Genomic DNA, 27669 nt, shown 5'->3' on the forward strand with positions numbered 1-27669 from the left:
CGGGGCTGCAGTAGCCAAGGGCAGCTCGGGCCCCCAGCAGCCCAAGGTGACTTAGGCCAGCCTAGCGGCTCGAACCAGTCTGTGTCGCAGCCTAGATTCCCCGTAGCCCTGCCCCCAGCATGCTGCTCGTCTCATTGGGCTGGTATTACAGGAGTTGATAGCTCTGGAAGTCCAGAGTAAATGGCGCGTCTGTCACTTTGCCTCAGTCGGTCACAACTGAGGAGGTGAAATTCTGTGCAGTCTGTGCAGAAATAGGGCAGACTCACTCCATATTGGTGGTTGTTTTGTCATTAGATAGACGAAGCCAGTAATCAAAATAACTTAAGTTTCTCCACACTGGTAAACAGTAAGTGAAAGATACGGTCTTCTTAGGCATCACAGCACTTAGGTCACCACCGAGGCACTGGAGTCTATGAGGAGTGAAAAACAATTTCATCGAACAAAGGGTCCTTTTAATTCAAAGCAATCAGCCACCTAGACAGATAAACGTATTTTAAAAGCATATTTTACCCAGTAACCATGCCAAGGCCAATTCTGTAGTAACTAAAATATCTAAATAGCTAAAGGTTTGATTATAAAAGAAAAGATGAAGATTAATTATTGTTAACAGATCATCTACATATAAGTGATCACAAAGACCTTATATCAGATTTTTAGCAGTGATAGAACAGACCGTTGGCTTATAAAATCTCTCTGGTAACTTCCAAAAGATTGGAAAATTTTCAGTCCATAATTCAAAATATTCCTTTGAATTGTAAAGCCACAGTCCAGAGGATCAGGGCAGGAAATTGATGGCCAAATAGAGATAGCAGAGGATCTTTTATATCCTCTGCCAGTTGCCTGGAAATCCACTGTCTAGAAGAGAGCTCACAGCCCAGGTGCACAGAAAGTTCCTGACCCAAGGTGGAGTCCAGGATCACATGAGCATATTCCATGTCCTTATAGGCTGGATCACCCACAGCCCACGTTCTGGCTGAAGCCTCCTTCTTCAGGAAGCGCTATCAGGGCGGAAGGAGTTTCTTCTAAAGCCCATTGTGAGAGCTAACTGTTATTAATGCGACATCAACATAAAGGCTTCTTGACGTAACATCAACACATCAGTTTAAATTTTATCTGGCGGCTATCAAGAGAACACACATATATGAATAGACAATATTAATAACTTCAAATACACAAATGCATATCTACAGGTATACTTAGCTAATTATGTTTTCCACTGACAAGTTTCGTGACATACATTGTACAAAATTTGTTGTAATTGTCTAACAGTGGCAATATTAATGCTATAAATGGTCATATTTAATCGCACAGCATTATTGCCGCTCTCCGAGCTGTGACTATCTGCCATTAGTCCCACACAAAGGGAACTAGAACCTCGCAAATGTGCTGGGGACGTCCCAAACAAATGGAAGGTTCAGAGCTACACGGACCAGAAGGGATACGAGCCAGAGACTGGCTCCAAAACACTTTCTGGAGCAGAGCTTTTAGAAAAAACGGTTTCCATATGAAGAGCGATTAATATCTGGAACTTTTCAGCTTGGAAAAGAGAGGGCGAAGGGGAGAGAGGACAGAGGTCTATAAGATCATGACTGATGTTGAGAAAGAGATAACGAAGTGTTGATTACTACTTTTCATAACAGAAGAACTTATGGGGGCACCAAATGACATTAATGGGCAGGAAGCTTAAATCAACAAAAGAGTATTTATTCACACAACTGGCAGTCAACAGAGGCCAATACCATAACAGCCCGTAACCAACAGTCTATCCACTAGGCTGCCCATGCTCTATCCAAAATGGAGAATGCAGGCCTCACCCTAAACCCTAGTGAAGGGAGTTAAAACAAGATAGCCAAAAAAGAAAGAGATTGTCATAGAGTTTGGGGGAGACAAATCCCTGCACCCCCGGCTTCCTGCAATTCACCATGACTCTCAATCAGAGAGTACAACAGAAGTTTTATTAGATGACAAGAACCCAGTCCAATCCAGAGTTATAGACATAAACAGGACGCCATTGTCAGGTCCCTGGTTGGGGGAGGGTTGGGAGTTTAGACCCCAACCTTGGTGTTTCATCCGATTCCCCAGCCAACTGAAGTCTGAAGACTCCCTCCAGCTTTCTCATTCACTCTCCTCCCGACTCCTAGGCTAGCCTTGTCCAGTTTCCGGGCAAAGGGATCAGCTGGCCGAACTCCCGCTTCGATTACAGATTCATGTATCTCCCCTCAAGTGAAGTCATCCCCCATCCCATCTCCAATGCAGACAATCCCAGTAAAACTAAACAAAATTACCAACTTAGTCCGCTCCGCTCCCTACTGGAGATGGAACAGCTGCTGAAATGGATGGCTGAGACAAACATCCATCATGAAGAGCAACTCCTGCAGCAGATGGCCACACAGCAATAGCAGCAAATTCATTAATTAGCAGCGCAGCAGCAGCAATAGTTGGTCCAACAGGTGGCCTGCATTTTGCAACCCCGTGCCCACCGGAGCTGCCTAACCCTGCCTCTATCCGGCTTTCCAACGATCCTGAGGCTTTCTTAGAGACTTTTGAATGAGTGACCATGGTAGTGCAGTGGCTCCAAGATCAATGGGCTGCAGTGCTGGCTCTGTACTTAAGCAGAGTAGCACAAACTTCTGCTCACCCAGAAGCTGTGCGACTGACGCTGGAGCTGGCTCAAATCAGAAGCAAACATGTGGGTATAGGTCGCTGAACTTGTACTATTAAACAGTTTGTCCAGATCCTGCCCCCTGGGGCAAGAGAGTGGTGTTTCAGCATCACCCTAACACCATGCTCGAGGCCATTAAACTCATGGAGTACTACCTCGGCGCCAATTCCCCCGGGATTACAATATCTTCGTGGCTGGCTGGGACCAAGAGTCCCGTGCCCCTGAAGCATTAAACCATCCAGTGACTCCCTGGATTATGTGGAACGTCAACATCTATCCCCCCACCAGAACTCTGGCAGGCTAGAGGATCCAGAGACACAAGGGCCACCCATTGCAGAGGCCCAGCGTTAATTACCTGCCCTGCTGTTCAGGAGACCTTTGATTGACCCGGAAGTCGGGAAAGCATGTTGAGCCCCTACTGCCCGGATCCCCAGGCATGAAACCCAAGAACCATACTGGTGTTTCTTATCTTCCTGATTTTTTTCTAAGTTTGTTCTGCACTATAGCCGCCATAGCCTGGAGTCTCTTCTTAAAGTGGCGCACACACACTCCCTTATCCAGAGTTCTATTTCTTCAATTTTGCTTTTCGAGGAGTCATGGGTCAAATTCAAGGGTTCCCTGCTCTGTCTACCACATAATTTTGAATTAGAAAACGCACAGTGGGGCCATTGTCATGGAATTTTATACCATCATTAATCACCCTCTAACGCACCTTTAAAAAAGCAGAAATGTTCAGAAATCTACAAGCAGAGACATTTTTTTTCCTGGATTGGGATATTATCATTACTGTCACTGTTGAAATGCCACTAGCGAGTCTCATGGCTCAGAGATAAGAGCCATGGAACTCTACCATTGCCTGTTCTCTGGGCCTCATGCTGCTGCGAACTTTGGAGTTCACTGATAGGACTATCTAAACCAGTTTGGTGTTTTTTGTGTCAGTATTTTTTGCCACTTTGCCAGCTCTTTGCTTACCACCCCTTCAGACTTTTACTGTGATTACACTCAATTTAGTCAATCCTGGTATTAAGAGCAATAGTTCAGTAAATGTATCATATCTGCTATCTGATGAGCCAATTCCTTTTCCAGGAGTCTTATGACAGACAGGATGTTCATGGTAGCTCAGCACAGATCTATGCCTCAGTTACAGCCAGCAGTCTCCCTGCCAGTTCAGTCACCCACACGGAGACAGAATACACCTTTTTTGAGCCCGAGAAAAGGAACATAGAATGCTGTTCCTTGACTTCCTTTTTGGCCACCTTTGGAGCCAATGACATGCACGGGTGATAGCAACCCCACTTCTCACAAACACTCCTTAGTTTTGTATTTCATTAGACAATTCCACTGCTATCCCAGAGGGTGTAATTTTTCAATTAAAATACATTTTTGTTTTGAAGACAAAATGGATATGATGATAATATATCATGTGGCTTCTGCTTTCTTTTTTCCAACTAACCTACCCAGCCATATCCCTGCTGAGTCACAAGAGTCAGTTGTATAGCTGATGGTTCTTAATAGTCTTTTACCCTGTATAAGCTTTATAGAGAATAAAACAGATTTATTGAGCTGGATATCTGGGTGCTGCTGTCAGGTAACTCGCAAAGTGTTTTAACTTAAGCATGCAGCTTTCGGCATATGGCCCGGAATCTGCGTTTTTCTTGCAGCAGTCTAGCATGTCTGGTTCAACAAGGCAAGGGTCTAGAAGTCCCAAGTTGGTAGGAAAAAATAGGCTCCAATGTAATTTCAGCAAGTCACGAGACAGTCCCAAGGAGACCGCTGTGACCAAAGCCGTCACACCCAGCTTCTGGCAAAAAGAGGCTAGGGATTTTGAAGCATTTGGAGACGACGATGATCAAGAACAGTCAACATAGATTCACCAAGGGAAAGTCAGGCATGACCAACCTAATTGCCTTCTATGATGACAGAACTGGCTCTGCGGAAAACCAGTGGATGCAATATATGTTGACTATAGCAAAGTTTTTGACACAGTCTAGCAACAAGTTCAAGAGGTATGGATTGGCTGAATGGACTATAAATTGGCTAGAGAGCTGGCTAAGTCGTCCGGCTCGATGGGTACTGATCAACTGTTCGATGTCTATTTGGCAGCTTGTATCAAGCTGAGTAACCCAGGGGTCAATCCTGGAGGCGTTTTTTTCAACAGATTTATTAATGATCTGGATGACACTAAACTGCAGGGAGAGGTAGATACCTGGAGGGTAGCGACAGGATCCAGAGTGATCTAGACAAATTGAAGGATTGGTCGAAAGGAAATTTGATGGGATCCAACAAAGAGTGTAGAGTCCTACAATTAGGATGGAAGAATTTCATGCACTCCTGCAGACTAGCTAAGCAGCAGTTCTGTAGAAAAGGACTTGGGATTACAGTGGATGAGAAACTGGATGTGAGTCACCAGTGTGCTCTTTTTGCCAAGAAAGCTGCAGTAATAGGAGTATTGGCAGCAGATCACGGAAAGTGATTAGTCCCCTCTATTTGGCACTAACAAGGCCACATCTGGAGTACTGGGCATTGCCAGGAGATCGAAGGACATGATCATTCCCCTCTATTTGACATAGGTGAAACCTCATCTGGAGTATTGCATCCAGTTTTGGATTGGCCATTATAAAAAGTACGTGGACCAATGAAGGGAGGCGGGCAATGAAAATGATAAGGGGATTGGGGCACATGCATTTCGAGAGGAGGCTGTGGGAACTGGTCTTTTTTAGTCTTTAGAAGTGAAAAGTTAGCGGGATTTGGTCACAAACTTAAATTACTTGAGGAGAGGTTCCAAAGATGATTGAGTGCAGATGACAGAACAAGTAGCAACGGTCTCAAGCCACAGTGGGGGAAGGGGCTAAAGGGACGAAGACTTCTCATAGAATCATCGAATATTAGGGTTGAAAGGAACCTCAAGAAGTTTTCTACTCCAAAGCTCTGGTCAAAGCAGAACCTATTCCCAAATAAATCATCCCAGCATGACCTTAAAAACCTCTAAGAAAGGCGATAACACGCTCTCCTTAGGAACCTTTTCTAGTGCTTCACCCCCTCCCAGTCTTGTCTTTTGCAAACTGAACATTCCCAGTTCCCCTAGCCTCTAAGCCATGTGCTAATCATTTTTGTTACTCTCTGCTGGACGCTTTCCAATTTTTCCACATCCTAGTTTGGGGCCCAAAAGCTGGACACAGTACTCCAGATGAGGTCTCAGACATGTCAAATAGTGGGGAATGATCACGTCCTTCGATCTCCTGGCAATGCCCCTACTTGTGCAGCCGAAAAGGCCATTGGCGTGCCTGGCAACAAGAGTACACTGCGGACTTATATCCAGCTCTCCTCCAATATAACCCCTTGGTCTTTTTCTGCAGAACAGTTGCCTAGTTATTCGTTCCCTAGTATGTTGGAGTTCATGGGATTCTTCCATCCTAAGTACAGGATTCTGCACTTGTCCTTGTTGAACTTCATAAGGTTTCTTTTGGCCCAATCCTCTAACTTGTCTAAGTCGCACTGTATCTTATCCCTGCCTTCCATGCCATAAAGTTTAGTGACCGCCTTTCTGTCGTCCTGGGAACTAGCGCTTTTGACACAGGTCACCCGCTGCAGGCCGATGTCCTGCCCTGCTGTTGCCGCGCCGCACGCGCCCCACCCCCCCATGTCCATCCCAGCTTCGATTCCCCTAATGCCAGGTTTCCTCTATGGGGAATCCCCCAAACCCCTATTCCCCACTTCGCCTGAGTCTTTGGCTACAGCCAGTTACCATCTAGCCCCCCCATGGGCGACTCTATGTATTTTGCCGCCGCAAGCATGGCACTCAGGTGGCTTTCGGCGGCGTGCCTCTGGGAAGTCCTCTGGTAACATGGATTCGGAGGCATGCTTGTGGCAGGTCCACCAGTTCCACGGCTTCAGCGGGTCGGCTGCCGAATTGGCATCGAACCCGCGGGACTGGCGGACCTCCCGCACGCAAGCTGACAAAGGCAGCCTGACTGCCGCCCTCATGGCAACCGGCAGGCCGCCCCCCAATCCATGCTTGCCGCCCCAGGCATGCACTTCATGCCCTGGTGCCTGGAGCTGCCCCGAGGACCCCAGCCAACACTCACTGGGAGCACTGCAGTATATATGCCACTCATCATTGACAAGGAAGTTGTGGACCTGTTGCCTCTGCCTACCCTTGTGCTGCCCCGTTGCCACCCCAGCGTCTTTCGGCCTTATCCAAGCCTGAAGCCTGGAATTTTTTCCAGGCTGGAGATTTCTCCAGCTCGGCTGGTCTTTCCCCAGCTCAGCTCCACTTCTGCTACATGGTTCAGCTTCCCAGCAACCAGGCCCTTGTTCTGCTAGACACAGAGACTTTCTGCTCCAGGCCCAATGGGCTCTTATAAGTGTCAGCGGGGCCCTAATTGGGGCATGGACCCAGCTGAGGCTTCTTTCCCAATCAGCCATTCCCCAGGTATAGCCCTCTCTAGGGCAGTTTTTAACCCCTCTCAGGAGGACTGGGGTGACCACCCCGGTATAGTTGGATATTAGGAAAAACTATTTCACTAGGAGGGTGGTGAAGCAATGGAATTGGTTATCTAAGGAGTTACTTTTTGAAGGTACAGCTTGACAATGCCCTGGCTGGGATGATTTAGTTGCATCTGGTCCTGCTTTGAGCAAATCATTGGACTAGATGACCTCCTCAGGTCTCTTTCATCTCCAGCCTTCTATGATTCTTTACCATCCCTGCTCATACTGCCTAATAGCTGTTGGTGGACTACCATCCATGAATTTATCTAATTATTTTTTGAGCCGTGTTATAGTCTTGTCCTTCACAACATCCTCTGCCAAACAGTTCCAGAGGTTGACTGTGAGTTGTGTGGTGAAATACTTCTTTTTGTTTGTGTTAAACCTACCCCTATTAATTTCATTTGGTGCCCCCACCCCCGCAGTTCACGTATTATGACAAGGTGTAAATAAAACTCGTTATCTATTTTCTCTAGGCCAGTCATAATTTTATAGAGCTGTATCATAACTCCCCCCAAATCGTTTCATTTCCAACCAGAAAAGTCCCGTTTTATTAATCGCGCCTCATACGGCAGCTCTTCTTACTCATTTTTGTTGCCCTTTTCTGAATCGTTTCCAATTCCAATATCTTTCTTGAGATGAGGCGAACACATCTACATGCAATATTCAAGCTCTGATGTACCATAGATTTATTTAGAGGCAATATGATATTTTCTCTTATTGTCTTAATGAGTCTCAGCAGTCCGTTAGCTTTTTTGTCTACCTCTGCACACTGGGTGGATGTTTTGAGAGAAATAGCCACAATGAGTCCAAGTTCTCTTTCTTGAGGGAGAAAAGCTACTTTAGACCCCATAATTTTATATTGATAGTTGTTTGCCAATATTCATTATTTTGCATTTATCAACACTGTGGAAAAAATGCAAGTTTCAAAATTGAGTTTAGTGTCATGTTGTCTGGTAAATGTCCTTGCAAGTCTTGCTGACTCATAGCCACCATTATCCATAGGCTGGCTGAGGCACTCCCTGGTGAGAACAAACTTTTTCCATGGTCCCTTGTCTTTAATGTTGGGCCATTAGCATTATCTAGTTTCTTCACTGGTGTACCTGAAAGGCTAGTTATAGGTGTTTCCAACTTCATAGCATCTTTCGGTGACATACACATAGCAAAATGAATAACTCCACATACGATTCAACAAGAAGTCTACCTCACAAGGCTCACTTTGTACAAAGGTTCACTTTGTTGCGTAATTATCTGAAAGTGGTGAATATGGGGTGTGTCAGGGTGTCGCTTTTGGGCACACAGTGTCACATTCCCTAGTCTGTGAAGCAATTTTACTCAGCTGGTGTAATGGGGTTCTTACAACCGGTGGAAGCAAATGTGAGGCAGACATACGCATAACTCAGGCTATGTGTATACTACCGAAGTGAGTTAGTCAACATAGCTTAGAAGTCGACATAGGTAAGGTCACCTTAGTGTGGGGTCTACAACGCACTGGGTTGGTGGAACACACTCACCCATTGACTTACCTTATATTCTCGTAAGGGATGGAGTATGGGGGTCGACCAGAGATTTAGCTGCAGTGGATTTGGCGGGTCTTCACTAGACCTGCTAAATCGACCCTGGTGCATCGATCACCACAGCGACAATCTGCCTGTAGTGTAGCTATAGCCCGAGTTTCTGCCAGGCCACTTGCATTGACCTACGTTTGTAAAGTAGCCCTGGCCTGAGTGCTGAGAGGGCCCCACTCACTGAAACGATTCCAGTCCCCTGCGCTCTCTGTCCCAGCAGGTTTTCGCCCTCTCTGCGGAACGGCCTGGAAGAGAACTACTGCCGGAACCCAGACAGAGATGAGCGGGGTCCATGGTGCTATACCACAGACCCGGCCGTCCGGCACCAGAGCTGTGGTATCAAGAAGTGTGAAGACGGTGAGTTAACCCCCCACCCTCTTCCCCAAGCACAGGTGCCAACTTTTCCTTTTCCCAGGGGGTGTTTCACCCCATTTCACCTGAGGCTCAACCCCACTCAGGTTTCCCACCTCCACTGTGCCCCTTTCCTGAGTCTCCCACACACCCATCACTATCCACCCTCCCACAGGCTCCCCCAAACGCCAAACAGCAGTTTGGCAGTGGCACCACCCACTTCAGCTGTTTGACGGGGGTGTTCCCCATTATCTGATGAAAATGGGTGGAATAGCCATGGCTGGTGTATGCTGAGCACCCACTATTTTTTTCCATTCGTGCCCCAGACCCAGAGAACCCACAGACTTGGCATCTATGCCCCCATCCATGGAATAGTCATCGCCCACGTGCAATGACCAGACATCTCACCCCCTTTGTGTGATGGCGGGAAAGCCCCTCACTCCCCAACTGACAGCTGGTGGCATCCAGCCCGCACATGTCCTAGCACCCCTGAGCACCATCATGCACAGATGTGCTGGATCCAGGGTACTACTCACAAACCTTTGCCTGTCATTATTCTGCTGGGTGACTGTCTGCAATGTGGGGGGCTCCCCTGGGGGCAGAGGTGGGAGGATTGGGGAATGCCGTGAATGCAAGCTATGCAGGTGGGTCCCCGAGTCCCACCTGCATAGCTGGCAGAGGCCCAGAGCTGCCAGCCTGCATGTGCCCTGCCTCGCTCCATGGCTAAAGCATGCCTCTCTGTTTCAGCCGTGTGTGTGTTGTGTAACGGGGAAGATTACCGAGGACTGGTGGACCACACGGAATCCGGGCGGGAGTGCCAGCGCTGGGACCTGCAGCACCCCCACAAGCATCCGTACCATCCCCACAAGTACCAGCCCGCCCTTCTTGGGGCTGGGATTGCTCATCCCCGGGATGATGTTCTCAGTTTGGGATGTGGGAGTGCTTCAGGAGGGAGTAGGGCTGGGTAGTGGCGGGGCATCTCAGCACGCTGTACAGAGCAGAGCGTTCCCCAGTGGTCACTGGTTGCTGCCCATTAATTCCTAGGGCCTTGGAAGCCTGAGCCCCTAGCACTGCGTAGGCCCTGCAGTGAGTGCAGACTAGCCTGGGGACATGGCACTCAGGAATGGGATTGGCACAAGCCGAGACCGTCTGCTGCCAGTGCTGAGCCCCCAACCTGGCAGTGCTACCTGCAGAGGAACATTCTTGGCACTGCCCAATCCCACCGCCATGTTCAGGCAGGGCCTAGCGCCGATATTCAGTGGGTAACATGTCCCCCAAACAGAGCTGGTCACTGCCAAGTGTGAGTCTGGGGGCATCACTGAAAACACAGTTCCTGGGAGGGGTCTGAGCAGGGGGAGAGCACATCTCAGAAGTTCTTGGACCAGGACAGGAGCAGAACATGGCTTTGTAAATACCAAGGTTTCCCTCACCTCTTTCCCCCGCCTCCTCCCTATCCCACCCAGATACCCTGAGAAGGATCTGGATGACAATTACTGCCGCAACCCTGACAGCTCCGTGGGCCCCTGGTGCTACACCACAGATCCTGCCCGGGAGCGGGAATACTGCCACCTCCGCAAATGCAGTAAGTGATGTGACGTGCTGTGGTGCCAAAGGGCATGTGTGGGATGTGTTTCCCATACTGCTATGTCCATATCATCGTTAACATCGCTGAAGTGTCCAGTAGGGCTCTGGTCCCTGATCGTGTGAGACCTAGCCATTTGGCAGTAACACCTCATGCTGTACTGCCCGGATCGCTGCAACCATTCCTCAGCGGAGTCAAATCATGTAGCCATGAGACCTTTCCTGGCCAAGGCCCCACCTGCTGCCACTGCCCAACACTGCTCTCTGCTATGCCCCAGTGCAGGGAATAAGACCCGCAACCTCTCAGACAACACCCACCCTCTGGCACGCAGGAACATGTTCCACGTCCTTAGGGGTATTTCAGAGAGCCCGTGAGGTCCAGTCTCTGGCTCACAGTCCTGAGCACATAGCAAGACCCTGCCAGCGAAGAGCGTGCAGCGTGACCAGTCCCCTGGTCATCGGGCTGGTGCTAGGGTTAAAGCTGTCCCAGCGCCCACAACATACACCACTGCTCCCTGCTCCCTGGTGCTCCCAAGCCAGCCCTCACTGAGGCTTGGCCTTTCCCGCTGCCCAAATCCACAAAAGCAGAGAAACGCCCAGGCGTGGCAGACACCACCACCAGCTGCTTCAAGCACAAAGGCGAAGGCTACCGGGGAAAGGTGAACGTCACCACGTCAGGAATCCCTTGCCAGCGCTGGGACGCCCAGACCCCTCACCGGCACCACTTCCGCCCCGAGGAATATGAATGCAAGTAAGCGATGGAACTGGTGTGGGGAGGGAGGCGCTGCTAGAGGTCTATATGCTGGACGTTAAGGGCGAGGGGACGCCTTGCCCACAGGATGAAAAATTTACTGCACAACTCAGTAGGGATTGCTGGGTGGCCCCTGGAGGCTAACTGGGGTCCCGGGGAACTAGCTGGAGGAGGGGGTCGCTGGGGTCCTGTGGGGGTGGGGGCTAGCTGTGGGAAGGTGTTGCCAGGGGTTCGGGGGGTGGTGCTTGGGTAGGGGTTATCTGTTCCTCCCAAGATGAGAGCCGGCATCAGTCCACACTGCTCTAGCTGCCTGAATAAACACCCAGGGTCCTGGCTGGCTGCGCTGGTTTGGCTTGAGCTGACGGCGTCCAGACTCCCTGGCTCAACTCCTTTGTGTTGCAGGCACCCACTGTGCCAGTGCAGACATCGGTCTGATGGCTGCAGCATTGCCCCGGCCGAAGTTGGACAGGAGGGGCTGGCTCTGCAGCTGGGAGTCACAGCGTGGGAGCCAGCTTGAGGAATGGGGTAGGGCTAGGAGTGTGGTGTAAGGCCAGGCAGGGCTCGCAGGTTCTGTGGTTCCAGGACCTGAGACAGGTGTGGCCCTGGCCCAGATTGGGTGGCTCCAAACTTGCAGAGGGTCTGCCTCCTCCTGGCGTGTCTGTGAGGGGGAGAGCCTTGGACATTCCAGCTCGCTACCCACGGCTGGGCATGGCTCCCATGATGGGGGCTGGCAGCCGCTGGACGCTGCGCCCTTGGCTGTGACGTTCCCAATCTGAGCTGGTGTGTCTGCCAGGGACCTGCGGGAGAATTACTGCCGGAACCCTGATGGCTCAGAGGCCCCCTGGTGCTTCACCAGCCTGCCCAGCATGCGCGTCGCCTTCTGCTTCCAGATCAAACGCTGCAGCGATGAGGTGGAGGCGGAGGGTGAGCACTGCCCTGGCAGGGAGGAGACAACAACCCAGTTGTCACAGTCCAGTGCTCCACAGTAAACCTACAAGAACTGGTACCCACAGCCCAGTGCCCAGGAGCAACACTACAATAATAAATAATCTAGTTATCTTAAGTGCCTATACTCGAACACAAAAAGCCTGGAGAAGAACCAGGCATAACTGGAAGTCCTGGGACAGTCAGGGAACTATCATAGAATCATAAGGAAGGGATAGTTCAGTAGTTTGAGCAATGGCCTACTAAAACCAGGGTTGTGAGTTCAATCTTTGAGGGGCCCATTTGGGGATTTAGTTGAGGATTGGTCCTACTTTGAGCAGGAGGTTGGACTAGATGACCTCCTGAGGTCCCTTCCAACCCTGATATTCTATGATTCTATAGAAGAATAGGTCTGGAAGAGACCTCAGGATGTCATCTAGTCCAACCCCCCCCCAAAGCCAGACCTAAACCAACTAAATCATCCCAGCCAGGGTTTTCTCAAACTGGCCCTTAAAAACCTCTAAGGATGGACATTCCACTACCTTCCTAGGTAATCCAGTCCATTGCTTCACCACCCTCCTAGTCAAACATCTTTCCTACTATTCAACCTAGACCGTCCCCCTGCAACTTGAGAGCATTGCTCCTTGTTCTGCCATCTGCCACCACTGAGAACAGCCCTGCTCCATCCTCTTTGAAACTCCCCCTTCAGGTAGCTGAAGGCTGCCATCAAATCCCCCCTCACTCTTCTCTTCTTCAGACTAAACAAGCCCAGTTCCCTCAGTCTCGCCTCAAAAGTCATGTGGCCCAGCTGCATGATTATTGTTCTTGCCCTCTGCTGGACTGTCTTCAATTTCTTCATATCCTTTCTGTCGTAGGGAGGAGCCCCCAAAACTGGACGCGGTACTTTAGAAGTGGACTCAGCACAGCCAAATAGAAAACAATCACTTTCCTCGATCTGCTGGCAATGTTCCTACTAATACTATAATGGCATTGGACAAGTGGGGGGAGAAAAGGTACAGGAGTTGCACTATATGTAAGGGGACAATATGATTACTCAGAGCACCAATGTGAACTGGAGAAAAGCCTTTTGAGAGTCTTTGGTTAAGTTCAGAGTTCAGAGCAATAAGGGCGATTCCGTGGTGGGCATCTGCTATAGCCCACTAGACCAGGAGGATGAGGATTTCTTCACACAGCTAACAGAGGTTTCCAGCTCACAGGCCCTGGTTCTCATGGGGGATTTCTATCACCCTGACATCTGCTGGAGAAGAGTGTAGCAGTGCACAGACAATCCAGTAAATTTCTGGACAGTGGGACAACTTCTTGGTGCAAGAGCAGCTGGACGAACCAATTAACGGCTGTGCCTCGCTTGACTGCTGCTCACAAACTGGGAAGAACTGGTAGGGGAATTTTATGTAGTGGCAACCTGGGTAGAGGGCTGTCCCTAGATATTATGGGGCCCTATTCAGCCCCGTCCCATGGGGCAGCAGGCCTCTGCAGGTGGGGGGAAGGGGAGAGGGCAAGGAGCGGGCCCCAGAGGAGTGAAGCGGGACTTGCTTGGGGTGCATGGGGAAACCACCCCTCAGCACTCACAGGCGGCAGGGCTATGGCCACGTCTCGCACTCCTACAGCCGGTGAGTGGAGTTTCCTGGCCCTGCTACAGATTATTGGGCATTAGTGGCCGAGCTGGGCAGAGGTGGGAAGAGGGAGGGCTGGGGCAGGGAAGGGACCAGGCTGGGGCAGGAAAGAGTCAGGGCTGGAGTGAGGCCCTGCGCACGGCACAAGGAAAGTTGGGGCAAATCCTCTGTGAGTTTAAACAAAAAAAGGAAGCTTCTAAGAAGTTGAAATTTGAATAGATGACTAGGGAGAATTATAAAAACGTTGCTCGAGTATGCAGGGAAGTAGTAAGGAAGGCCAGAGCACAACTGGAGGTGCAGCTAGCAAGGAACGTGAAGGGAAATAAGAAGGGTTTCTACAGGTATGTTTACAACTGAATTGGTGTGGCAACATTGTGACAGATGATGTGGAAAAAGCTGAAGTACTCTTTGCTTCTTTTGCCTCTGTCTTCAAAGACAAGGTCAGCTCCGAGACTACTGTACAGTATGGGGAAGAGATGAGAGAACAAATAAAGGACTATTAAGAAAAACTGTACATGCACAACTCCATATAATGCATCCAGGAGTGCTGAGGGACTTGGCTGATGTGATTTCAGAGCCACTGGCCATTATATCTGAAAACTTTTTTACACATGGGAGAGGCCCTGGAAGATTGGAAAAAGGCAAATATAGATCCCATCTTTAAAAAAGAGAAGAATGAGAATTCTGGGAACAGGAGACCTCACCTCAGTCAGCCGCACCTCAGTTCCTAGAAAAATCATGGAGCAGGTCATCAAGGAAACTATTTTGAAGCACTTGGTGAAGATAAAGGTGATCAGGAACAGTCAACGTGCATTCAACAATGGCTAGTCATGCCTGACCAATCAGATTACATTCTATGATGCGATAACTAGCTCTATGAATATGGGGCAAGTGTTAGATGTGCTTTAGCAAAGCTTTTCCTACAGTGTCTCACAGTATTCTTGCCAAGTTAAAAAAGTATGGATTGGCTGAATGGACTATAAGATATCTAGCAAGCTGGCAAGATTGTCGAGCTTAACTGGTAGTGATCAACGGCTTGATGTCTAGCTGGCAGCCAGTATCAAGCGGAGTGCCCCAGTGTTCTGTTCTGGACGCGGTTTTGTTCAACATTTTAATTAATGATCTGGAGGATGGGATGGATTGCACCCTCAGCAAGTTCATCAATGACAGACAGCTGGAGGGAGAGGTAGATATGCTGGAAGGTAGGGATAGGGTCCACCGTGAGCTAGTTAAATTGGAAAGTTGTTAGGAAAGAAGAATCCCATGCTCTGCTACAGGCTGTGGATTAACTGTGCAGCAGTTCTGCAGAAAAGGACCTGGGGATTACAGTGGACGAGAATCTGGATGAGTCAACAGTGTACCCTCGTTCCTAAGAAGGCTAACGGCATATTGACCTGCATTAGTAGGAACATTGCCAATAGAAAGCAGGATGTGATTATAACCCTCTCTAGTTGGCACTATTGAGGCCAAATCTGGCGTATTGCATCCAGTTTTGGAATAATCGCAACAGAAAGGACGTGGAGAAATTGGAGTCTAGCGCTAGGCAACAAAATTTTTCAGGGGGCTGAGGCACATAATATAGGAGGAGAGGCTGAGGGAACTGGGCTTTATTTAATCTCTGGAAGAGAAGAGTGTGTGGGGGTGATCACCACTTTAAACTACCTGAAGAGGGGTTCCAAAGAGGCTGGAACTAGTTTGCGCCCAGTGGTGGAAGATGACAGAACAAGGCATAACGGTCTCAAGTAGCAGTGCGAGAAGTCTAGGTAGGATAGGAAAAACTATTTCACTACGAGGGTGGTATAGCACTGGAACGGGTTATCTAGGGAAGTGTCGTAATCTCCAGCAATACAGGTTTTTAAGGTCTGGCTTGACAAAGCCCTGACCGGCATGGTTTAGTTGGGTTTGGGCCTGCGTTTAGCAGGGGATTGGAGTAGATGATGTCCTGAGGCCTCTTCCAACCCTAATCTTCTATTATTCTATAATCACTGCACACAGACGAATGCCCAGGAGCGACCCTAAACTAACAAACCAGAGTGTATTGCCCAGTTTCCTGGAGCAACCATACCATACCATACCATAACAAATGATTATCCACAACCCAGTGCCCAGGAATGATCATACAATAACCGAACATAGTGTATATGTTACCTCTTGGGAAGTATCGGGGGCGGGGGCGGTCTGAGTGCAGAGCAGGGGAGGGAGGACTAGCTCAGCGGTACAAGGGTAGTCCCCGAGGGAGGTATCATGGTGAGGATGGGGGCCAGGGAGCTTGAGGGGTGAGCGGAGTTGTGCACACCCGGTAACAGCTCTTATTTCCCTTTCCTCACCCCCAGACTGTTACCAGGGAAATGGTGAACTATACAGAGGCAAGATCAGCAAGACCCGGAATGGCATCACTTGCCAGAAGTGGTCAGCAGCCTCGCCCCACACACCCCAGTGAGTGCAGGGTCTCCAGCTACTGGGAGAGGTCCCCAGCGGGGAGGTGTCTGCACTGGGCCCAAGAATCTTGGCGTGTGACCCAGCCATGGAGCCTGGGTCAAGGTGAACAGCAGGGCCAAGGGCAGTGGAAAATGCTCCCACCTCCGGACAGGGGGAGGGAGTGTTTTTGGAAGTGTTGACATGAGGGATGAGAGGTATGAGAAGGTTGAAGCGTTAGGGGAACAGAGGGAAACGAGGGCAACGGGGGGGGGGGTTGAGGAGGCGGCAAGGGGAGGGCTGAGGGGTGGTTGCTGACGGGCAGCAGAGGGAGGAAGGACTCAGGGCTGATTGCGCTACTGCCTCTCAGGATCTCTCCTGCCACGTTCCCCGCCACGAACCTGGAGGAGAATTATTGCCGGAACCCCGACAACGACAGCCACGGGCCCTGGTGCTACACCATGGACCCCAGCACCCTGTTTGATTACTGTGCCATCAAGCCCTGCGGTGGGTGCCTTGCACACAAAGGAGACAGCTCAGTCCCGTGGCTGCTCCCTCACCTCATGTTCTCTGGGGACCGCGCAATCTTGTTGAGTTGAGAAAATGCAGTGAGCTTGTGGCCTGGCTCCCCTGTGCCTGGCTGTCCCGTGGCCCAGCCTTCTGTTGTCCCAGTGCCCTCACACTGATGAAGGGCAGGGCCATGACAGGGCCACATCTGAAGGCCACAAACTGGGCTGACTCCTCCAGGGGCCTTCCTCACAGCAGAGGCAGCCGTGGCCACCTGGTGTTCGGCAGCTGGGTCTGAGCCTGCTCAAAGCAGACCTGGGCTCTGGCCTGGCGAATGGATGGACCCCAACTGGCCCCAAGCATGCTTAGACTGCCTTGTGAGTTCCAGATACCCAGCTGTGCCTGTGTCAGGCAGGTGGGGCTATTCGTGCGGGAACAGACCAGAGCCAGAAGGTGCTCGGTGGAGGTGGGGTGCAGTTAGGAAGGGGTAAAGGGGTGCGATTAAGGACTCAATCACCCCCACTCCAGGAATGCAACTATAGACTGGCTCAGTACCAGTGGGGTGGTGCTGGGCGCACCCTACAATGCTGGCTCCTCGGGCACCGCTGCTCTGGAAACCCGGAGGCATTTTCAAAAGATTTAATCAGCAAAGTGCGGGAGGGGAGGGGAGATGGGTTGAGGGCTGAGGGAATGAAGCCCCAGGACGGTGCTGCTCTCCAGCACAACCCCAAGCTGTGCTTTGGCCAGTCCCCAAGACTGACAGCATTTATACTCGGCTCATGTACTCTGACCCATATCTTGAGGCAACTGACTTTCATCGCCTATGATTTGTTTCCCCAGCAGGTGACAAGCCGCTATCCATCCTGGAGACTGCAGGTAAAGCCTGCCATTTGTGACAAGAGTGTGGGTGCTGGGGCCAGTGGGGGCAGTTTAGCCTGACATGAGTGCTCACGATCTGAGGCCACAGAGACCTTAGATGACCCGCCCATCTCTGTGTCAGGATTGGGGCAAGTGGAAGCAGTTCAACCTGGAGGCGGGGAGTGCTCTTGAGTGAGGCCACAGAGCCCCTACGTGACGCTCCCCCACCTCCGTCTCAGAACTGGGGCGCGAGCCAGATCACCAGGTGCACGATGGCCATCTGTCTCTCGCTGGGGGGAAGGCTTTGCGGAGCTCTTGCTGAGCCTGCTGCCGGCCCGGGTACCTGAGTACTGTCCTCATCCTCCCTGTGCTTGTAGATAATGTGGTTTTCGCCGAGTGCGGAAAGAGGGACGAACGCCTCCAGCTGAAGGGCCGTATCGTTGGGGGGCGCCCCGGGAACTCACCTTGGACTGTCAGCATCCGCAACCGGTGAGGCGTGGCCCCGGGGATTGAGGGCCAAGCTAGGGTGGGGCTGGGGCAGGAGAGCTGGAGTATGGGACATGGGGAAGCAGCTGCAGAAGCGGCGACTCAGCCGGCAGCTATTTGAATGCCATTCGGTGGTGAAAGAGTTTAATATGTGTGGAACAATAAGGTGTGCATCCCCCAGAGCAGCTAGAGCCCGGGCCAGGAGCCTCAATGGGTAGGGGGGCCGGTAACACTGGCTGGCTGCTCCACCCCATTGTGTGAAGCCTCCCCCACCTGGCTTTCAAGGCACAGGCTAGGGCTTAGCAAGCCATGAACTTTAGCCCTTGCCCCGTGGCTAAAAGTTCCCCATCATCCAGACTGCCCAGGAACTCGGTAGCTGCAATAGCGTGGACTTAGGGACGGGCACCTTGAGAAAAACCAGTGATGGTCATACCTCCTGCCATGGATTCCTCACAGAGGCGAGAGGGGAACGGGCTAAGCTGCACAGACTTGTACTATCTTACAGTGAGATGAAGTGCCATGCAGACCAGTGACCTCTTTCTCTGACTATGGCCAATGCCACACGTGCAGAGATTCCCCATGCGCCTCACTGTCACACAGCTGATTTGCTGGAGGCCAAGCACGCCCAGTGCTCAGAGCGGCATGGAAAGCCCCAAGTTCAGTATGACCTTCTCTAGGACACAGGCCAGAGAACGTCTCCAAAACATTTCCTACAGCCAGAAAACAGCCAATCTTGAGTTAAAAATTGTCAGTGGTGGAAAAGCCACAAGGACCGTGGGTTAATCGTTCCAATAGTTAATTAGTTTCACCAGTAAAAATGTAAACCTGATTTCCAGGATGAAGGTGTCTAGCGTTGACATCTCGCCTGTAGACAGTGGTATCCCTTCCTTGCCAATCTATAGAGCCTAGGGTGAAAGATACAGTTCCTGTGCCTATATACATTCACCACCTTTTTGTTAATGCTGCCAGCGCAACCTGGGGTAACTAGAGGGACCCTGCCTTTCCCTTGTGATAAGTGCTTTCTGCCCTGCAGGAAAGGACTGCATTTCTGTGGAGGATCACTGGTGAAGGAGCAATGGGTCATCAGCACGCGCCAGTGCTTCTCCTCCTGGTAAGGTGTAAGCTGTACCTTGTGGCCCCTTAGGGCAGTGTGGCTCAAATTTTTTTACTGGCAACCCGTTTCACATCACAAGCCTCTGAGTGCACACACCCCCCCTTTATAAATTAAAAAATTGTGTTTATATACTTAACAGCATTATAAATGCTAGAGGCAAGAGGGGTTTGGGGTGGGGGGTTGATAGCGTGTGACCGCCACATGTCATGACCTTGCAACCCCCATGCAGGGTTCTGACCCCCAGGTTGAGGCCCCCTGCCTTAGGGGGAGGAAATGCAGTGTCCTGTGCACGTGCCAGTCTGGCTGAGCTCATGGCACTGTGAGTTGTGGGGTGAGGGTGGGTTGCTGGAACTGGGGACAGTCTACAGAGTGTTGGACCGCTGACTTGTCCAGAGATCAGTTAGTTGTTGCCTTTGAGGTGCCCTGGACCAGTCCAAGGGTTGTCGCCATCCAGTCCTCCAGGGTGCCTCATCCAGCGGGGTAGGAGTCAGTGATGGGTTGGGGAGCAGAAAAAGGAGGTCAGATGGGCCCTGTTCACTGGCACATGGCAGCAGGTACAGGCATCATCTGGTGGGTGCTGCAGTGCCAAGTGGGCAATGGGGAAATAGGACTCTGTGGTTTGTCCCTTCAACTCCTACCCGCCCTACCTACAGGCTACACAGGTGTCTGGGCAGCACCGAACTCAGCCGCATGTATCGGCCCCAGAACTAGCCCTTCGCCATAGTCTCGAAAGGGCTGCTATAGTGATGATCAGGTACAAACTGTCTGAGAGCACCTTCGTGCGCTGTGCAGCCCTAGGCCTGCAGGGAAGGGCCAGTCCTTGCTCGACCAATCCTAATGACACCCTGGCCAGAAAAGTGGGGTCCCAGATATGAAGGACAGTGAGAGAGAGCCCCTGCACAGCCAGCGGGTTTCCAACGGTCTAATCATGCAAATCTAAGCGACATTGACAAGCCCCTGTATCCCCATCTCCGAGGCCTCACCCTGCTAAATTAATTCCCCACTCCCTCCATCCCTCGCTTTCCCACGCCTTCACTCACTTTCACCGGGCTGAGGCAGGGGATTAGGCAACGGGCTCTGGGACGTGATTTTGGTACTGGAGGTGCTTCAGGCTGGAGGAAGAGATTGAGGTCCAGGAGGGCATGTGCTGTTCGGGCTCCAGGAAGGTGCTCAGGTATAGGGCAGGATATTGTGTTATACGAAGGGGTGAAGAGTGCGGGCTCTGCGAAGGAGTTTGGGTGCAGAAGAGGGTTCTACGCTGGAGCAGTGGATTGGGGTACGGGGAGAGCAGAATCTGGGAGGGCGTTTGGGTCAAAGAGAGGCTCAGGGAGGGGGCTGGTGAGAAGAGTGAGGCCTGGGAGCACTGTGCTGGAGTGATGTGCTGCAGCTTGGATCGTGCCTCCTTTGGCAGTGACGCTGACTTGTCTACCTACGAGGTCCAACTTGGGACCCTCTTCAAGGACCCCAGTCCCAGCGACCCTGACAAGCAGGCTCTCCGCATACTAAAACTTGTCTGCGGGCCGTCCGCCTCTGACCTGGTCCTGCTGAAACTGGCCAGGTGAGCAGTCTGAGGGTATCAGTTTAGTGGGGCCGGGATCTTGTGCCAAGGCGTACTCTGGACACCCCCCCCCCCCCCCGCACCGTGCAGACTTTGCTGTGGCAGCCTAGCCCTTCAACTTGCGGGGGGTGTCACCTTTCCTTTTAAGATCAGATATCTCCAGAGATTTCTTGTGCTCCCACAGAGAAATACCAAGAGCCAGGCTGGGGCGCTGGGGACAGACAGCGACAGGGCATGCCTTGCCCAAGTGTGTCGGGTGCCACAATGGGCAGGGTGGTGCTGGAGTCCAAGGCCGGTACTGGCGCTGGCGGTGCAGGGGGCCGGCCGAGGGGCAGATGTTTAGCTATGACAGGGAGGCAGGTGAGCTAGTATATGCCCCTGGCAGGTGGGACCCTGGCTCCTGCTTTGCTTCCCTGACCTCTCTATGGTCTGGTGCAATGACTTCTTGCAGCGGTATGCACTGAAAACCACTGGAAATCTGGGGTAGCGTGGGGGAGCTCCTCCAGCTAATACGAAATTCAGAGGTTCTGGATTCAGCACTCGTAGGGCTGGGCAGGTCAAACCTCTGCGAGTCATTGGCCTGGGTTCTCTGTAGCCATTCTGTTGTGCTCTGGTCACATTTGGAAGCTGCTCCAGATCCGTCTGCGCTGAAGGCCTGTTCCTGCAATGGCTGTAGTGAGGGCAGAGCCTCTTGGTGCTATGCTGAGAGGTGGGTGGCCACCGATATGGGAGGGGGGTTGACAAGCAGGGAGTGGGGAGGTAGCTGTCTGGCACTGCTCTCTCTTGGCAGGCCAGCGACTCTGAACAAGCGGGTGGCTCTCATCTGCCTCCCACCAGAGCGGTACGTCGTTCCCGAGAACACAGAGTGCGAAATCGCTGGATGGGGTGAAACCGGAGGTACAGACCCAGGGCCAGGGAGGGGGCAGCCAGGAGGTGAGGACTGGAGAATACTATGGGGCACACACACCAATGCCAACCAGACTCCTCTACAGGCTGGGACTGTCTGCAATGACACCGTACCTTCCCCAGCTTCCTCTACACTAGAGGGGCCCCAACCAGATTCCTGCCCCATGGGGCCTCCCCTATGCGCTACACTTCGCCCCCCCCCCACTTCCACATAAAATTCCAGCCAAGGACCCCCCCTTCACGATTAGCCAGTCTTCCCTCTAGCCAGCCCTCTTCAGACCAGGGGGGAAAGCGAGATGGGGCAGCCTGTCTCTGGGTTCTAGCCCCCTCAGGCCGCTCACCTGCTCTTCCTCCGCCCCCAGCTACTGGCAACAAAACTCTGCTCAACGTAGCCAAGCTACCCGTGATGAGCAACAAGGAGTGCAACATGGCGCTCAGAGGCCAGGTGAAGGAGAGTGAGCTGTGTACTGCGCCCCTGCGAGCCGGGGTCGGGGCCTGTGAGGTAAGCTGGTGGGCACGCTGGGAGGTGCATGCTGTGGGAGGGGACTGCCATGAGAGAGGGGAGTAGTACGGGAGAGGGGAGTCCTGTGGGGGGGAGGGGAGTGAGAAGTGCCTTGGAGGAAGGGAGGAAGTGTCGTAGGAGACAGGCTAGGGGGCAGTGCTATGGGGAGGAGACTGCTGTTATGGTCGAGAGAGGAAGGAAGTTATATACGGAGGGGAGAGGTGTATTTTGGCAAGACGAGTGCCGTAGGAGGCAGGATGGGAAGGTCCTATAGGGGAAGGGAGGGGAGTGCTGTGAGGGCTGGAACTGAATTCTGGAAGAGGCCATGCAAGGTGAGCACAGAGAGGCTCTCTGAGGGGGTGGGGCACGGGGCAGGAGTTGAAATGTTCTCTCGGCCTCTGTAGGGCGACTATGGGGGGCCGCTGGCCTGCCTGACCCATGACTGCTGGGTGCTGGAGGGCGTCATCACCCCTGTGCGTGTGTGTGCCCGCAAGGACAAGCCAGCTGTCTTCACTCGTGTGTCGCTCTACGTCGATTGGATCAACAAAGTGATGAGGATGCTCTGAGCGTCTGGGGGGGGGTCCCAGCTCGATCCCCAAAGAGCTCAGCACTGCTTTCCTCTCCGTTTGGTGATGGCCGTGGGCTCTGACATCTACGTTCACCCATGGCAAACTGTGCTAAGCCCTCGCAGCAACCTCGGGCAAGGCTCTGAGTCCAGATTGTCTGTCCCATGTGCTGAGAGCAACCCAGGTCAGCTCGTCCCTGAGCTATGGCAACCGGCCCTAGGAGAGGGAGTACTCATGGTTACTATATTGGCTGATTTCAATAAACTCCTCAAGGTGTCGGTGGCTGTCTCCATCATGTGAGCTGGGAGGAGAGGGGCTCCCCAGGGTTCGGGGGTACAGGACCAGTCTCGGGAATGGTGGAAACCCGGCTAAGGCCTGGCAGGATCCAAGTCCGCCTGGGGATATTATAGCTCTGGCCATGCACACCTCAAGGAGCCTCTTCCTCAGGATCGGGAAGGGAGGGGAGCTGAATCCTGAGTTCTGACCCACAGGAGCCCAGATCCTGGCCTAGTCATTACTCGCTGCACTGTCAGGGATTTCTGGGAGCCCCTTGTATGCTGCAACCATGCACACCAGGAGAGGGCAGCGAGGGGCTGGAGTTAATGGGGGGGGGGGCAAAAAGGCCGGGGAGGTCCTTAAGTGGCTTGAGGATGGGCATGAAGCAGTGCCGGGGTTGAGAGGGGGAGTATATGGCCCCTGCAGGTCCTGGCCAGGACAACCAACTCATGGCTCCTGGGGGACATGGTTGGGGTAGAGGAGCTGATTTATATTTCTCTGTTTGTCAATAGACCAGGAGCTGATACCTTCATACAGAAGCAGGATAGGGGGCTTCTTTGGGCTGGATCCAACTGCAGGGAAGCCAAAATGGGGTCACAGCGTGCATGTAGGAGGAGGGCAGGGGCTGGTTCTGGGACCATAGCCGGCACAGTGAGACAGATGAGGTGTGGTTTAGGGATGTCAGACGCCAGCAATTTCCTGGGTCTCCCACTGTCCCGTTCCTCCCACCTGTCCAGCCACTTTTTCGCCCAGCCCCCCCCCGCGCGTACTCCAGCCATTGCACTCTGGGGCTGCAGCCTGGGACACTTTTTTTGGATAACCGAGATATCTGGGAGAAATTCCTACCCACAAGGGAGGAAGGGGCTCTGTGTCCACCCAGGGGAGGCTCCCAGACAGTATTTCCCCCAGGAATTTAAATTGAGGGAGAGTTGAATTTAAAGGGGAGGATGTCTGTCTTATAAAAGAGATATGAATAAAGTAAATGTTTTGTTAGGATAATGCACATTTAACATAAGGATAATGCACGTTACACTAAAAGATATAACAGGTCTAGGTTTCTAAGAACATATTCAAAAAAATGTATTTAATTTAAATTGACTTGAAAAATAAGCCCTCATGGGATAAAAGAGAAGTCCTCTCATGGATCAGTAACTGGTTAAAATATGGGAAACAAAGGGTAAGAATAAATTATGAGTTTTCAGAATGGAGAGAGTAAAAAATGATAGCCCAGAGTCTACCATACTGGGACCATTACTCTTCAAGGTAGTCATAAATGATCTGGAAAAAAATGAGTAAACAGTGAAGTAGCAAAATTTTCAGATGATACAAACCATTCAAGATATTTAAGTCCCAGGCAGACTGCGAAGATTTACAAAGCTTTGACCTTTCAACGCTTATCGTCTCTGAGTCTGTGAGTCTATCTCTACCCTCGAGCATATATCACCCTCTTCCCTCCAGTTGCATGTCATCTGCAAACTTGCTGAGGGTGAAAGCCATTCTGTTCTCCATATCATTAATCGGTAGGGATTCCGTTTAATGCTTTTCAAGCTTTACAAACAGGATAGGCACTCGATTATTGGGATTTTATATATTACACAGTTTTTCGAAGGGTGTGAGATAGTCAGCAATATAATACTCTTCATTATATGGAGGACATTATTTTTCCCATTTGTGAGTAATGGGAGTGCTGCAAGTCATTGCAGTCTTGGGGATTCTGGCATCAACATCCCCCTGTACCGGGACCAGCTCCGCAGACCGCTAGTAACCTGCTTTTTCGATCACAGCTCCGGGGGAGCAAAAGCAAAACTGGGGATGACTCCCTGAGTTAATTCCTCCTTTATGGTTTCTAAAAATAGATTCAGTCCTGCCTAGCCTATGGGACAAGTGTACCAGAAAGCACAGGTGCTCTGTGTCAGATCCTGCAGAAATGATAAGCTATATACCATTCACAGGGGTGCCCCTGCAATAACCCCACCTGTTGCTTCCCTCCTCCCCCACCCTTCCTGGGCTAACGTGACAGTGTCCCCCCCATTTGTGTCATGAAGCTATGAAGACTGCAGGAATAAGAAACAGAGACTTGTTAGTATGATAAAATGGGAGGAGGTAGCCTCCCCGGGCTATGACAGCCCAGGCAGAACATTAAGCGGTGCGGGGGAGAGGAGCCGACCATGCTGCTGCTATGATAGTCCAGGTAGTACAGAATCTTTTCTTTAGAGAGGAAAGGGAGGGGGCTCATGGAGCTCAGCCCCCATTTGTTATTAAGAAGACAGTTACCAAACATTCTGTACCATATACTGGGAATGACTGGGCTAACAGAACTCTGTCTGTGCTAACAGAACTCCGTTCCAAACGATGAAATGAAAAAACATTTGAAAAAATTTCCAAGGCTATGATGGAGAAAGGCCACACCAGGGACTCAGTGCAGTGCAGAGTGAATGTTAAGGAGCTCAGACAAGCCTATCAGAAAACCAAAGACACAAACGGAAGGTCCGGGGCGGGGCTGAAAACATGCTGCCTCTACGTTGAGCTGCATGCAATTCTAGGGGGGGAACACCACCAGTACCCCACCCCCTCCGTGGAGTCCGAGGTGGGGTTGTTAATCTCAGTCATGTCTGAGGATTCTGCGGACGGGGAAGAGGAGGAGGAGGAAGAGTTTCCAGAGAGCACACAGGACTCCATTCTCCCCAACAGCCAGGAGCCTAGCACCTGTCCCATTACCAGCAGGCTGTCCAGAGCGCAGAGGTCAATGGTGTGAGAGAATTCTGTGTCCATTACCTCATTGCTCTGGTCGCCGCAATGCTGTAGCCGCCTCCTCCTCACCTGGATTTGCAGGTCCTGGTTCAGCATAGACTGCACGAGAATGCACGAGGTGTTTATAGTGTCCACGATTGCGATCGTCATCTGAGCAGGGTCCATGCTTGCTGTGCTATGCCCTTTGCACAGTTCAGCCAAGAAAAAAGGCGCAAAATGTTTGTCTGCTGCTTTAACGGAGGGATGGGTGAGGCTGTACCCAGAACCACCCGCAACACTGTTTTTGCACCAACATGCATTGGGATCTCAACCCAGAATGCCAAGGGGTGGGGGAGACTGCAGGAACTATGGGATTGCTATGGGATAGCTACCCAGAGTCCAACGCTCCAGAAATCGACTTTAGCCTCGGTACATGGATGCACACTGCCGAATTATTGTGTCTGTTTTACAAGACCTGTTTATGTAACATCGGAATAATCTCGTACTGTAGACATATCCATGGATTCGATGGGATATTCCTGGCGATTGGCAGGCCGCCCCCACGGCTTGCCGTCCCAGGCACACGCTTGGCGCGCTGGTGCCTGGAGCCGCTCCTGACCGCTGGGCAGCGCACCAGTTGCCCACTCACCAGCATATCTTGCCGATGGATAGTGGGCAAGTACATTTTTTTGAGCCCTGGGTGGATTCTGTTTGGTTACCAAACCCAAGGAACAGAAATACTGACAAAACAGTAGGAATATATTCCAGGAATCCATATTAGAACAAAGCTGCAACATCAGCTGGGTCAATAGAACTTTCACTATCGCAACCTTAACTAGCTATATACAACTGCAGGTTACAGCAGTTTGTGCACCTTCAGTTTGTGCACCGGAAAGGATATTAGATCTGAATTCCCCCGTGAACAAGGTGCAGCTCTGCTTGGCAGCAGTCATAGCACAGCAAGTTTAGACTTCACAGTAGAGGACAACTGCCTTAGGAGTGAAAAATTTAACGGTCTGACTAGCCATAGTGCCAATCACCCTTAGATCCCACAAATGCCACTGCAGACAATGGTTAACTATCAAGCTATATTTTGTAAGGTTTTCAGGGCTGGGAATATCTTAATTCGTGTTTATACACACCAGGACCGCACTGTGCTGGGCGCTATAACTAGCGCTCCTAAGTGCTATAGTAAAACAATCAAATAAAACTGACTTCAAGCACATGCAAAGAAAGAGTTAAAAAAAAACAACTTATACCACACAGCCTCCCCACAAGTGAATTATCTGTCTTCTTCAGAAATTTTTCAGAGAAAAGAATGCCCGCAAGGCTTTGAGCAAAAAAAGAAAAAGGGAAGACTAAGTCACAGGGCTATGCAGCGAAGCTACATGAGATTCAGGGGAAATAATGTTTTAAACAGTTCAAGTACTGTCCAAGCAATATACAGATTTGAATATAAATTGGCAGACAGGATGGCAGTTACAAATGTAAAGGACATACACAAAGATTATTTGAAGGACAGAAAGACACAGATAGATCATACATCCATTCAATACATTAGAGGCAAATGCTGCCACGAAGACTGCGGAGCCCTCCAGACCACTAAGGGGCGAGGGGCCAGCAACAGGATGAGGAAGCAGAAAAGAAATTAAATCCATATCAGTCTTTAGCACTGAAAACTATAAGAAGATTACGAATCTGAAGATTCTTTTAAATTAGGAAAACAGAATGGAGGCGTGATACATTTTGGCCTTTATGGAAGATTTTATGGAGCAACATATAAAATCTACGTCCA

General features: G+C 51.1%; 1 protein-coding gene across 1 annotated transcript in view; it reads left to right on the forward strand.

Moving 5' to 3' along the window:
* MST1 (macrophage stimulating 1) overlaps positions 1 to 22873 on the forward strand; it is a 52999-nt gene extending 30126 nt beyond the window's left edge. Inside the window, 15 exon segments of the mRNA XM_075073059.1 lie at positions 8936 to 9072; positions 9814 to 9934; positions 10530 to 10648; positions 11233 to 11398; positions 12192 to 12322; positions 16290 to 16392; positions 16742 to 16979; positions 17290 to 17293; positions 17722 to 17754; positions 18114 to 18225; positions 19256 to 19333; positions 20748 to 20894; positions 21685 to 21791; positions 22163 to 22302; positions 22707 to 22873. Coding sequence (XP_074929160.1) covers positions 8936 to 9072; positions 9814 to 9934; positions 10530 to 10648; positions 11233 to 11398; positions 12192 to 12322; positions 16290 to 16392; positions 16742 to 16979; positions 17290 to 17293; positions 17722 to 17754; positions 18114 to 18225; positions 19256 to 19333; positions 20748 to 20894; positions 21685 to 21791; positions 22163 to 22302; positions 22707 to 22868 — 1798 coding nt within the window. The 3' untranslated portion in view covers positions 22869 to 22873.
* The last annotated feature ends 4796 nt before the right edge of the window (positions 22874 to 27669 follow it).

Source organism: Chelonoidis abingdonii, chromosome 16, assembly GCF_003597395.2.
Source record: "Chelonoidis abingdonii isolate Lonesome George chromosome 16, CheloAbing_2.0, whole genome shotgun sequence".
NCBI lineage: Eukaryota > Metazoa > Chordata > Testudines > Testudinidae > Chelonoidis > Chelonoidis abingdonii.